Genomic DNA, 11,456 nt, shown 5'->3' with positions numbered 1-11,456 from the left:
GGTGGTGAAATGGCTTAGGCTGGTGATGGGTAGTAGGGAGGACACGTATTGCATGGTGCACTGGGTGTCATACGCAACTAATGAATCATCAAACTTTACATCAAAAACCAGGGATGTACTGTATGGTGACTAACATAATATAATAAAAAATATTATTATAAAAAAAAACTTGAACCAAGGTCACAAAGTGGTAAGAATACAAACAATATTCCCAATACCAGCATAATAAACTATCCAATGAAAACGTAAGAAGGGTCTTCCACCTGAGAATTTTAAAATCTGTGAAATAATTTTTGGGTCAAAAGGGAAATAAAAGCAAAATGAAATAAGTTCCAGGAAATAATATCAATTACACTCTGTGTAGCAGAATATGTGGGTTAAGTTTAAAGTAGAGATAAGAAGAAATGTCACAGAATAATTATATATATAAATAAAATACATACAATTCACTGAATAGTTAAAATTTAATTTTAATGAATTAATTTAATTAAAAGGATATGAAGTCTGGCCCATTACTCTTCGAAGGGCTGACTTGAACTCCTTATTCCTCAGACTGTAAATCATTGGATTGAACAGTGGTGTGAGGATGGTGTAGGACACAGATATGAGGGTGTCCTGACTTGAAGAGTAGCTGGACTTGGGCCTTAAGTAGATGAAAGAGGCACAACCATAATGAACAGTTACCACAATGAGATGGGAGGCACAGGTGGAGAAGGCCTTGTACCTGCTGGTGAAAGATGGGATCTTCAAAATGGCAGAGATGATGCGGATGTAAGAGACCAGGATAAGTAGCAGGGGAACGACCAAGACAAACACCCCAATCATGAATATGACCAACTGACTGAGGCGCGAATGATGGGATGCCACCTTGAGGACAGGGGCTATGTCACAGAAGTAGTGATGGAGCTGGTTGGAAGAGCGGAAGGGCAGGTGAAATACCAGGGAGGTGATAATCTGTGCAATAGTAAAGCCACAGGCACAGGCAGCAGCCACTAGTCCCACACACACACGGTGTCCCATGAGCTCCGTGTAGCGCAGAGGGTTACAGATGGCCACGTAGCGGTCATAACCCATGGCCGCCAGCAGGAAGGAGTGAGAGCAGCCAAGGAAGAGGAAGGTGAACATCTGGATGGCACAGCCCAGGAAGGAGATGGTCTTCTTCTGGGCCAGCAGGTCCACCAGCATCTTGGGTACAATGACGAAGGTGTAGCAGGTCTCAGAGCAGGAGAGGACGGCAAGGAAGAAGTACATGGGGGTGTGAAGGGCTCTGTCCAGCACGATGGTGGAAATGATGATGGCATTGGTGCCCAGAGTGAAGAGGTAGAGGGGCAGGAAGGCAATGAAGAGCAGCCGCTGCAGCCCGACCAGAGAAGAGAAGCCAAGGAAGGTGAACTCCCTCACCAGGGTCTCATTGCCCCACTCCATGCAGAGCACCCCCAGGAGAGTCAGAGACAGAGACAGAGGCCCGGATCCGGGAAGGAGAGTAGAAATTATGGGAAAATCAGCACAAAGTCTGGAGGCAGGCAAGTCCTTCATTCCCCCTCAGAAAGGTCTGCTAAGAAAAGAATTAAGGCTAAATATACAACAGAGGATCTGACGGCCATTTAGGAGGCTTTCTTTAAGACCAAGTCCACGGTATCTTCTACCAAGGGTTAAGGATCTGTCTCATTGGTTTTACCTGTATCTTACTTAGGGATTATCGTGTTTGTCCTTTCACTGGCATCCCAAGGAAACTAGCTTTCCAAGTGGAAAAGTATGTTTAATTCCAGCCATCATAACTTGACCAGGATGTGGAATGAGTAAGGAGTGAGCGGGTTCAGACACAACATATGAACCTGTTTATCCAGCCATAAGGTGGGAAGAGAGAGGAAGAGTTCTCCAGCAAACGTGAGGGGAATTGTGTTTGTTGAGGACTTCTTATATGCTAGGATATGTGGGAAGAACATCATAAACTCATGGCAGTAACCAAAGCAATAAGAAAAAAACAAAAACAAAAACACAGACACCTTTGGTGTTATTTCTGACAGACTGACTAAGAGAATAATTAGGGACATTTCTGGAGGCTCCACACTGGGGTCCTGAGAGAAGGGTGGAACAGATGACAACATTAGTTTAAAGAAGAATGTCCCCTTTTCCAGGAAGAGAAGAGTCACCAGGGTGCTAGAAAGAGACTCATTACCTGTGTGGTATGCATCTCACCTCCCTTTTCCCATTTTCTGTGCCTCAGAGAAGAGTTTTTTCCAAAAATGGCTCAGAGCTTGTCACAGATCATGAGAAAGAATGGGACAATCAGTCAGTGCTCCAGGTTCTAGTGCCCTGCCATAAATCACAGTCTCTATGTTTTATACACTGTTATATCAACAATATTCCTTTTGAATATTCTGCTACTAAACACAGTCTGCAAACTGCAGAAAGGATCATTTCTAAAGCTATTTTTAGGACTAATATCAGACAATTTTTTCATGGGTGTATTTCCCAATTGTCCATGCCTGGGAACTAAAGAAAGTGTTCTCTGTAAGCAAAATCACCTAGTTTAATTCCAGCCATCATTTGTTGGTCGCACCCAGTCTTTATTTACACACTTTTCAATCTATTTATATGTTTGTACATCATTTTCTGTTCAGGAATCATTTGCATCTGTTACCAGAATTGTTCATTTTTACATTCTTCTAGCCAATAGCAAATCTTAGATTTCTAGATTTAAGGTATATGATGAAAATTTTCTTTTTTTTTTTCTTTAAAAGTTTTATTTATCTCAGAGACAGAGAGAGAGAGAGACAGAGAGTGCACAAGTGGTAGGAAAAGGAGAGAGAATCTTAAGATGTGGGTCTCGATCTCCTGACCCTGAAATTATGACTTTATCCAAAGCCAAGAGTCAGACGCTTAACCTATGTACCATGTCGGTGCCCCAAATGATGGGAAATTTCTGAAACTCATTTATCTGTCCCTAGAAAATGGAGATAAATTTTTTTTCTTTCTTACTAGCTAGAAACTGGTCCTAAACTTAAATAGACATAATTATTCATTTATTTGAAGTTAATATGAGGATAATCACATAGGCTGGTTTAAAAGCTATTTTACAAATTAATAGGCATTTTTCATTCTGTAACTGTATAGATATTTGTGTTAAAAATAAACTCTATATTTACCATGTCTATCCTCATTATATAAATAGGTATGTGCATAATAGTTATGTTTTCCAAATTTAGAAAAACAAACCAATGAGACAGTGTGCTAACATAACACTCTCCCAAAGACGAATGAATATCTATTTTAAGACACTGAGGAAAATCCAAGCTTATATTCATTGCTTTAACTTTGTTTTAGCACTTTCCAAAGATTTTTTTGATCTTCTTCACATAATCCACATCTAATTCCCACCATATCCTCACTCCACTGAGTATAACATATGGATTAGGCCACAGAGGCTGGAATTCTCTCAATTCTGAAGGACTACATGTATCTTCCCAAATCCAAAATAATTCTCTAAGTTGTCACTCAGACCCATGAAATAGCTGAGTTCAGTTAAGTGGAATTTTTCTTTTACATATTATTAATATAAGCCCAGGATCTAATGGACTGTGTTATTGGTGTATTTGGCCCTTTTGTGGTGTCTGGGAACCCAGAAGCACAGTCCATCTGAGGCGGCAGCCCTCATCTGCTCAAGAAAACATCAGAGACCACTACAGTGTGTTAAATCTGTACTCTGCATGGAAAGATAGAAGAGCAGAAAAATTAAAAAGATCTTCTGGCCAAATACCCACAGGCTATAAAAATAAGGTAAAAGATGCCTCCATCTGACATGAGAAGATCCCTGTGTTAAGTAGCTTTGTGTAACTTTGAGTAAGACACTTCATCGAAGTCACACATAAAGTAAGCACAGTCCATCTCCTTCCTTTAAAATTAAAGGGGCTAGAGGAAGCAACAAGTGTAATAAACTGGCCAGATGCATGGGAAAGTACTTAGGCAGCTCCTTGAACACTCTCTTGCAGAAGGAGTTTTGACTTAGGGCCAGAGTGGAGTACTGACCCCAAGAGTCTTTTCAACTCAGGGAGTCCAAGATTCTCTAAACGATGATCCCTGATGTGCCCTTATATTCTAGACCCTATGCATGGCATTCAGGTTGCAATTCTAGGAGATGACACTTGCATACCTTATTTTTCTGACTCCTTAGATGCCCCATTGGGATATTATGTAATCTGGATTTAAATAGTGACTCAGCATGAGAGGGTCTTGGGTACCTACAAAAAGGGGGCAAATCTACACATTTTTCAGATGCAAAACTTTTGAGATATCCAGATAGTTATCTTAAGGAAAGCATCAATCAATAAACCGAGCAGCCTCAGAGAGTAAAGAAGTAAAACTTTTATCTTCTTAGATACACACGAGAACCCTGAACATACCCTATTAAAATGGAATCTGAGCACTGGATGTCAATTATAGCAAAAACCACTCATCCATGAGTACATGGCAGAGAGAGAAGTGGAGATTCAAGATCTATTTCTTTTAATCCATGAGCCAACCAGTCGGAAAGAAAAGAAAAGAAAAATCTATCTGGGAACCAAACTGACCCAGTCTGATCATTGTGAAAATTCATAGAACTCTATGGACCACACCTAATCACTCCTAGGACCTCGAGTTAAAAGTAGCCCCTGTTTTTCCTTCTCAACGCTGCCACGTACTGAGACTGCCATCACCAATCTGCTTGAGGAGCTGGCTGTTCACAAGCGCTACCCGGGTTCACACCCCACCCAGCCCCAGACTACACCAATATCCCTGCTATTCAGTAAGTACCTACATCGCTCTCCTCCTTTCCATTCAGACAGAAGGAGCTATTCAGTATGTGGGGTCCCTTGACAAGTAGATTCTAAGCCAAAGATCGGAAACTGAAGAAATGACACCAGAAGAGAGTGAACCTGCCCTGAAGTAGAAGCTCTCATCTGCATCAATAGAGGAAGCCTCTGCCACCCATGAGGACCATGGGCCCCTCCAGCCAAAGTCAGTGTGTGTAGAAGTTCTGGTGACCAACGTGCCGTGTGGTTATTAGAAGCAAGCACTGTGATCGTTGGGCTCCTGAGGCTAGATCTACTACTGGGGACATTGTCTTGGGGTTAATTAGTAGTCAAGTCTATTTTGGAGAATTAATGTCACCAGGTTCTCAACGGTAGCCTTTTCTGAGGAACCTGGGGAGAAGGAGCCAGGAGCGTAATTAGCCCGAGTCTGCATTGGAAGTTGAGTCCACGTGTGGTGGCTTCTGCAGGAGAAATCACCACAATTGAAACTGTATTCTACAGACCATGTGGGAATTTTTCATTGAATTTTAAGTCAGGGTAAGAGTGTATCTGTCCAGTGATTCTCAACTTTAGTTTTTCTAAGAGTCAAAAGAGGGCTTAATTACAAATTCATGTTCGCAGGTTCTTGTCCAGAGAACTTCTCATTAGGGACATCGAGATACTCTGCCCAAACCTAAATTTTCTCAAGCATCGTCGGTCTAGTTGAGCTCTATCATTAAATTGCTTGTTGTTTACGAATGGTTTTTAGTAGATTGACTAAACATCAAGTTCTCACTTTCAATCAAGTGAATCCAAAATGAGTAAATCCAGTCCAATCCCAGCATGAATTGTGAAGGCAAACTGACAACCAAATTTCTAAGGTTTACATGGAAGAATTAAGAGAATTTTGACAAACATGGGTCGTATAGAGGCTCACTCTTCCAAGGAGTAAGACGCTCAGTAATAGAAAGCACATGGTGGGAACAAGGAGAGATGAACAGTCCAGAGAGACAGAGAGGCGGACTCAGAAATGCATCTGTGCATTTTTGGCAACAGAAGCGACCTCACATGTCAGTAAGAAACCTGTGATTATTTAGTGAATAATACTGGGAAACGGGCTCCCTTCCAGTGATGTATCCCATCCCTCGATGGAGGTATCCTGGTAGAATAAAGAAATGGCTTCCGGAAGGCTCAGCAGAAGCACCGAGTGTGTGACCACCCCTGATAAGCCCCATGAATCTACTCCATCCTCCAAGCAAGGTACTGTGCCCACTCTCCAGCACCAAGGTCAGGTGCGTCTGGGAATCAGTGTGGGAGGAGTTAGACACCACTCCTTCCATTACACCCTGAATGACGGACACGCGTAAGGTTGAGCTTCGTCGTTTAGAGGCATTATTTCTCAAAGGAGTGTTGCCCTTGCCAGGAAGCACAAAACTGGAAATTGAGACTTGCCCGTGGCCACTTGAGCTACTTTGTTCTACTGTGCACGTGATCTGCAGGCAGAAAGGGTCTCGTTACACTGGCTAGGGTCATTGTTCCTACTATTTTGTGATTGCTACAGAATTGACTTTATTTTTCTGAAAACATTTCCTTGATGTCAAAATGTAAATTTAGCTTATAGGTAGATCATTTTTGTGAGTATCCTTTAGCGTGAGGAACACAGCTCAATCTGTCAATGAATATGTCGACTTCTGAAAGGTACACGTATTCTAAGTTTTGAGGTTTTCAGTTCCAGAGTTTACATAGCATTTTTTTTCCCATCTAAGTATATTGACTTTCTTGATGACAGAGCCATTAGTTTTTTTCCTCTTTAAAATATTTTTAATCCATTTTCATTTTTTATTTTAAAATGTTTTCCAACTTCACAAAGTTGTACATATTTAAGGCATATAATGTGATGTTTGATATATGTGTGTATTGTGAAGTGATTACCACAATAAAACTAATTATCATACCAATCGCATCACCTAGTTATGAACTATGTGTGAGGGGAGAACACTTGTGTTCAACTGGCTCAGCAAATTTGTAATATACAATACAGAGTTATTACCTATAGTCACCATGCTCTACATTAGACCTTTGGGAATTATCCGTCTATGGTAACCAACCTTTGTTCCCTTGTTCCCACTGGCTGCCATCACGGCATTTCCCCTCCCTCCAGCCCCTGGCTGCCACCATTCTAGTCTCTGCTTTTATGAATTTGACTTGTTTAGATTCCACATCATTATGTGGTTTTTTGGTGAATGGCTTATTTCACTCAACACAATGTCCTCCAGATTCATCCTTGTTGTCACAAATGGGATAATTTCCTTCCTTCTCATTATATTTTTTAATGTGTTTTTATTATGTTAGTCACCATACAGTACATCCCTGGTTTTTGTTGTAAAGTTCGATGATTCATTAGTTGTGTATAACACCCAGTGCACCATGCAATACGTGCCCTCCTTACTACCCATCACCAGCCTATCCCATTCCCCCACCCCCTCCCCTCTGAAGCCCTCAGTTTGTTTCTCAGAGTCCATAGTCTCTCATGCTTCATTCCCCCTTCTGATCACCCCCCTTTCTTTATCCTTTTCGTCTCCTACAGATCTTCCTAGTTCTTATGTTCCATAGATGAAAGAAACCATCATAGAGTAATATTCCATTAGACATAAATATATATATATACTTATACAGATATTTTGTACATATTATTAATATATATTATATATGTATATAATATGTATATTATATATGTATACATATATACATATATGTATATATGTATATAAGAATACATACATCTTCACCTAATCATGCATCAATGATTATAATTATACAGATATTTTGTACATATTATTAATATATATATTATATATGTATATAATATGTATATTATATATGTATACATATATACATATATGTATATATGTATATAAGAATACATACATCTTCACCTAATCATGCATCAATGATTATAATTTAGCTGTGGACTTTTCATATATGGCCTTTATTGTGTCAAAGCAAATTCCTATCGACTCAATTTGTTAAGAGTTTTAATCATGAATGGATGTTGTATGTTGTCAAATGCTTTTTTTGCATTTTTCTTCCCATGATGTGTTTTTTTCCTCACTCCTTCTGTTAGCGCAGTCTACCACATTGATTTGTATACCTTGAACTGTCTTTGTATATTAAGGACAAGTCTCAATTGATCCTAATATGTAATAATTTCAATGTCTTATTTTATTATTATTATATTTATTTTCATATTCTTTATATTATTATATATTTTATTATTGATTATATTGATTATGTTATTGAATATTGAATATATTATATTATTGATTATGTTGATTATTATATTGATCCTAATATGTAGTAATTTCAAAGTCTTATTTTATATTTATTATATTATGTATACTATTATGTATTTATGATGATGATGTGATGATACTATTCCCAGTATCGTGCTGAGGACTTTTGCGTTTGTGTTTAGCAGTAATTTTGGCCGATTGTATTTCTGTGCTGTCTCTGGCTTCAGTGTTAGGGTAATGTTACCCTCATGATATGAGTCTGAAAACCTTCTCTCTTCTATTTTTTGGAAGTTTAAAAGATTGGTGTTAATTCTTTGCATGTTTGGTAGAAAATTCACCCGTGAAACTATCTGGTCCTGGGCTTTTATTTGTTGGGCCATTTTTGATTCCTGATAAATCTCTTTATTTGTAATTGGTCTTTTCAAGCTTTCTATTTCTTCTTGATACACTTTTGGATTACATGTTTCTAGGAACTTATGCATTTCTTCTAGATTATCCACTTCGTAGTTGTACAGTTGCTCATAATAGTCCCTTATTATGTTTTCTGATTCTGAGGCACACATTGATATTTCTCTTCTATCATTCGTTATTTTATTTATTTGAGTCTTCTCCCTTTGTTTTCCAATTAGTCCAGTGGAGGTTTTATCAAGATTGTTTTGATTTTGGTTTTCAAAAGAAGTAGCATTCATTGTTGTTGATCTTTCTTTTGTGTTCCTTTTCTAGTATCTATTTATTTCCTCTCAAATGCTTATTTTTGCACTCTTTCTGCTAACCGTGGGCTTAGTTTTTGCTTTTTGTTCTTGTTCCTGAAGGTGTCATGTTAGGTTGTTTGTTTGAGATCATTCTTCTTTAGGCATTTATGGCTATAAGCTTTCCTCTTAATGCTGCTTTTCCTGCATCCCATACATCTTAGTATGTTGTATTTTCCTTTTTGTTTGTCTCAAGATATTTTTTAAATTCCCTTTGGATTTCCTCCTTGACCCAATGATTGTGAGTGTGCATTGTTAAGTTTCCACATGTTGGTGAATTTTCCCATTTTCTTACTGTTACTGATTTCTGGTTTCATTCCATTGTCGTCAGAAAAAATACTTGGAATGATTTTGCTCTTGAATTTGCTAAGACTTGTTTTGTGACCTAACAGGGGATCTATCCTGGAGGATGTTCCATGTGCACTTGAAAAGCAAGTGCATTCTTCTAGAATTGGGTTGGAAGTTCTGTGCATGTCTGTTAGATCCATTTGTTCCACACCTTTGTTCCATTCATCTGTTTCTTTGCCAAGTTTCTGTCTGAATGATCCTTTCATGGAGGGTGGGATACTGAAGTCTCCTACTATTAATGGATTTCTGTCTGTTTCCTTTCCGATCTGTCAATAGTTGTTTCATATATTTAGGGGCTTTGATGTAAGATGCACGTATAATTATATTGTTCTACCTTCCTGTTGAATTGACACTTTGAACTCAAAAGGTTCCACCTAGTCTTTCGTTTTATTAAAATACTTTCTACATCGAAAACTAACCTTATGGAGATTTAATTTACATACCTTAAAATGTTTTCAATTTAAATATACAATGGAACTTTACATCAAAAACTAGGGGGGTACTGTATGGTGACTAACATAATATAATAACAAATATTATTATAAAAAATAAATAAATGTACAGTTTGGTGAGATCTGAAAAATGTATAAATCCAAAAGACATCCACGCAATCGAGTTACAGGACATTTCTACAACCCCTACAGCTCCCTTTAATACTTTTGTGGTCAGTCCCCCCATCCCCAGTCCCCAGAAAAACACGGATCTTGCATTTTGTTCATAAAGTTTTGTCTTTTCCATAATTTCATATAAATGCAATCAAACAATATGTTCATTTTTGTATCTTGGTACTTTCCAGGATCCGAGCTGCAGGACAGAAGCGAGCAGCAGGGCAGCCTGCACGGTACAATCCTCTGCCCCTCGATCTAAATGACCTACCGATTTAAACAATTCTTTACAGTATCTGTGTCCTCCTCCTCAGAAATGAGACCAACACTGACAAGACTCTATTTCTAGGAGCCCAGAGCAGACTTCTATCAATAAGAACCTTATATTTCTCAGAGTTAAAAATTAAAAATCAGAAGGGGGAATGAAGCATGAGAGACGATGAACTCTGAGAAACAAACTGAGGGCTTCAGAGGGGAGCGGGGTGAGTGTATGGGATAGGCTGGTGATGGGTAGTAAGGAGGGCACATATCACATGGTGCACTGGGTGTTATACGCAACTAATGAATCATTGAACTTTACATCAAAAACCAGGGATGTACTGTATGGTGACTAACATAATAAAAAAATAAAATAAAATAAAATAAATAAAATCTTTAAAAATAAATAAATAAAATTGAGAATGAAGAAACCAAAAAAAAAAAAAATGAAAACTCAAGAAAGACATCTGTGATTTCTTCCCTCCTTCCAGAGCACAAAAACATTGACTCCTTCAGGAAGAGGCATCCGATGGAAGGGAGAGATGTGTAAGGGGAATTTGAGGAGCGTGAGAGCCACTGTTTGGACCCTGAGCATGGGTAACGCTGTAGTATCCTCCGTGGGCCTTGGTCTTGGCCCTCCTTGTCTTATTTCTGCATCTCCCCTTCTAAACACCACACTCTTTTCAGACAAAGGGCTGTAGTGGTAAACATGCTAAGAGGAAATGGAATCACCAAGGTCAGGTATTCCCAGACCCCACCCCAAATACTTCTATGCAGAGGATCCTGGGTAAATCCAATGATAGACACCTGTCCATGCACCTCATGTGTATGTGGCCCGTGAACCACCACCATCATGGGCTGTGTCATTCCCCTCTTTGTGAAGCCCTCCCCACAGAACCATCCCCAGAATTCCTGGAACGACACTGGTACTCAACGCATAATGATTAAACTGATGGATTCATGGATGCAGAGGGGAACATCTGAATTAATTCATGTCTTTGAAAAGATGACTCTAACAGGGGAATGTAGAAAAGTTTACAATTTGTGCCCCCTTGGAATGCAAGCATAGCAAAGATGTATGAAGCAGGAGAGCTACAGAAAATAATTATCTGGTGTATTCAACTACCAACGTGAAAAAGAAGGAAACTATGACATTTGTCAAAGAAGGCATTTATGTAATCCCTTAAAACAGTTAACCTAGACGCAGAATCTATAGGGCCAGTGATAGAGGGAGAGACAGCTCATTACTTCATTCAGCAAATGGAACCTTGAGCTAAAATGAATGACCTGTGAAAAAAATCATTTCACCCTCTGCACAGATCAAGTAAAGTACAGAATTGACTTCACTCTTTTTATCTCAAGTTTTTCTTGCCCAGAATCCAAAAACTACTTCCCCCCAAGGCCTCAATCCCCTGGAGTAGCTACTTGTAT

The 11,456-nt window shown here is 39.0% G+C and overlaps 1 protein-coding gene across 1 annotated transcript; it reads right to left on the bottom strand.

The window, feature by feature from the left end:
- Nucleotides 1–483: 483 nt before the first annotated feature.
- On the bottom strand, nt 484–1,425 carry LOC148110566 (olfactory receptor 10K1-like). Its single transcript, XM_087866309.1, has one exon. It carries the CDS (start codon nt 1,423–1,425, stop codon nt 484–486), a length of 942 nt encoding a protein of 313 aa, XP_087722435.1.
- Nucleotides 1,426–11,456: the final 10,031 nt, after the last annotated feature.

This window comes from Ursus americanus, chromosome 2, assembly GCF_024610735.1.
Source record: "Ursus americanus isolate L20-20 chromosome 2, mUrsAme1.1.p, whole genome shotgun sequence".
NCBI classification, from domain to species: Eukaryota; Metazoa; Chordata; class Mammalia; order Carnivora; family Ursidae; genus Ursus; species Ursus americanus.
This window is presented reverse-complemented; position numbering and strand designations above follow the sequence as displayed.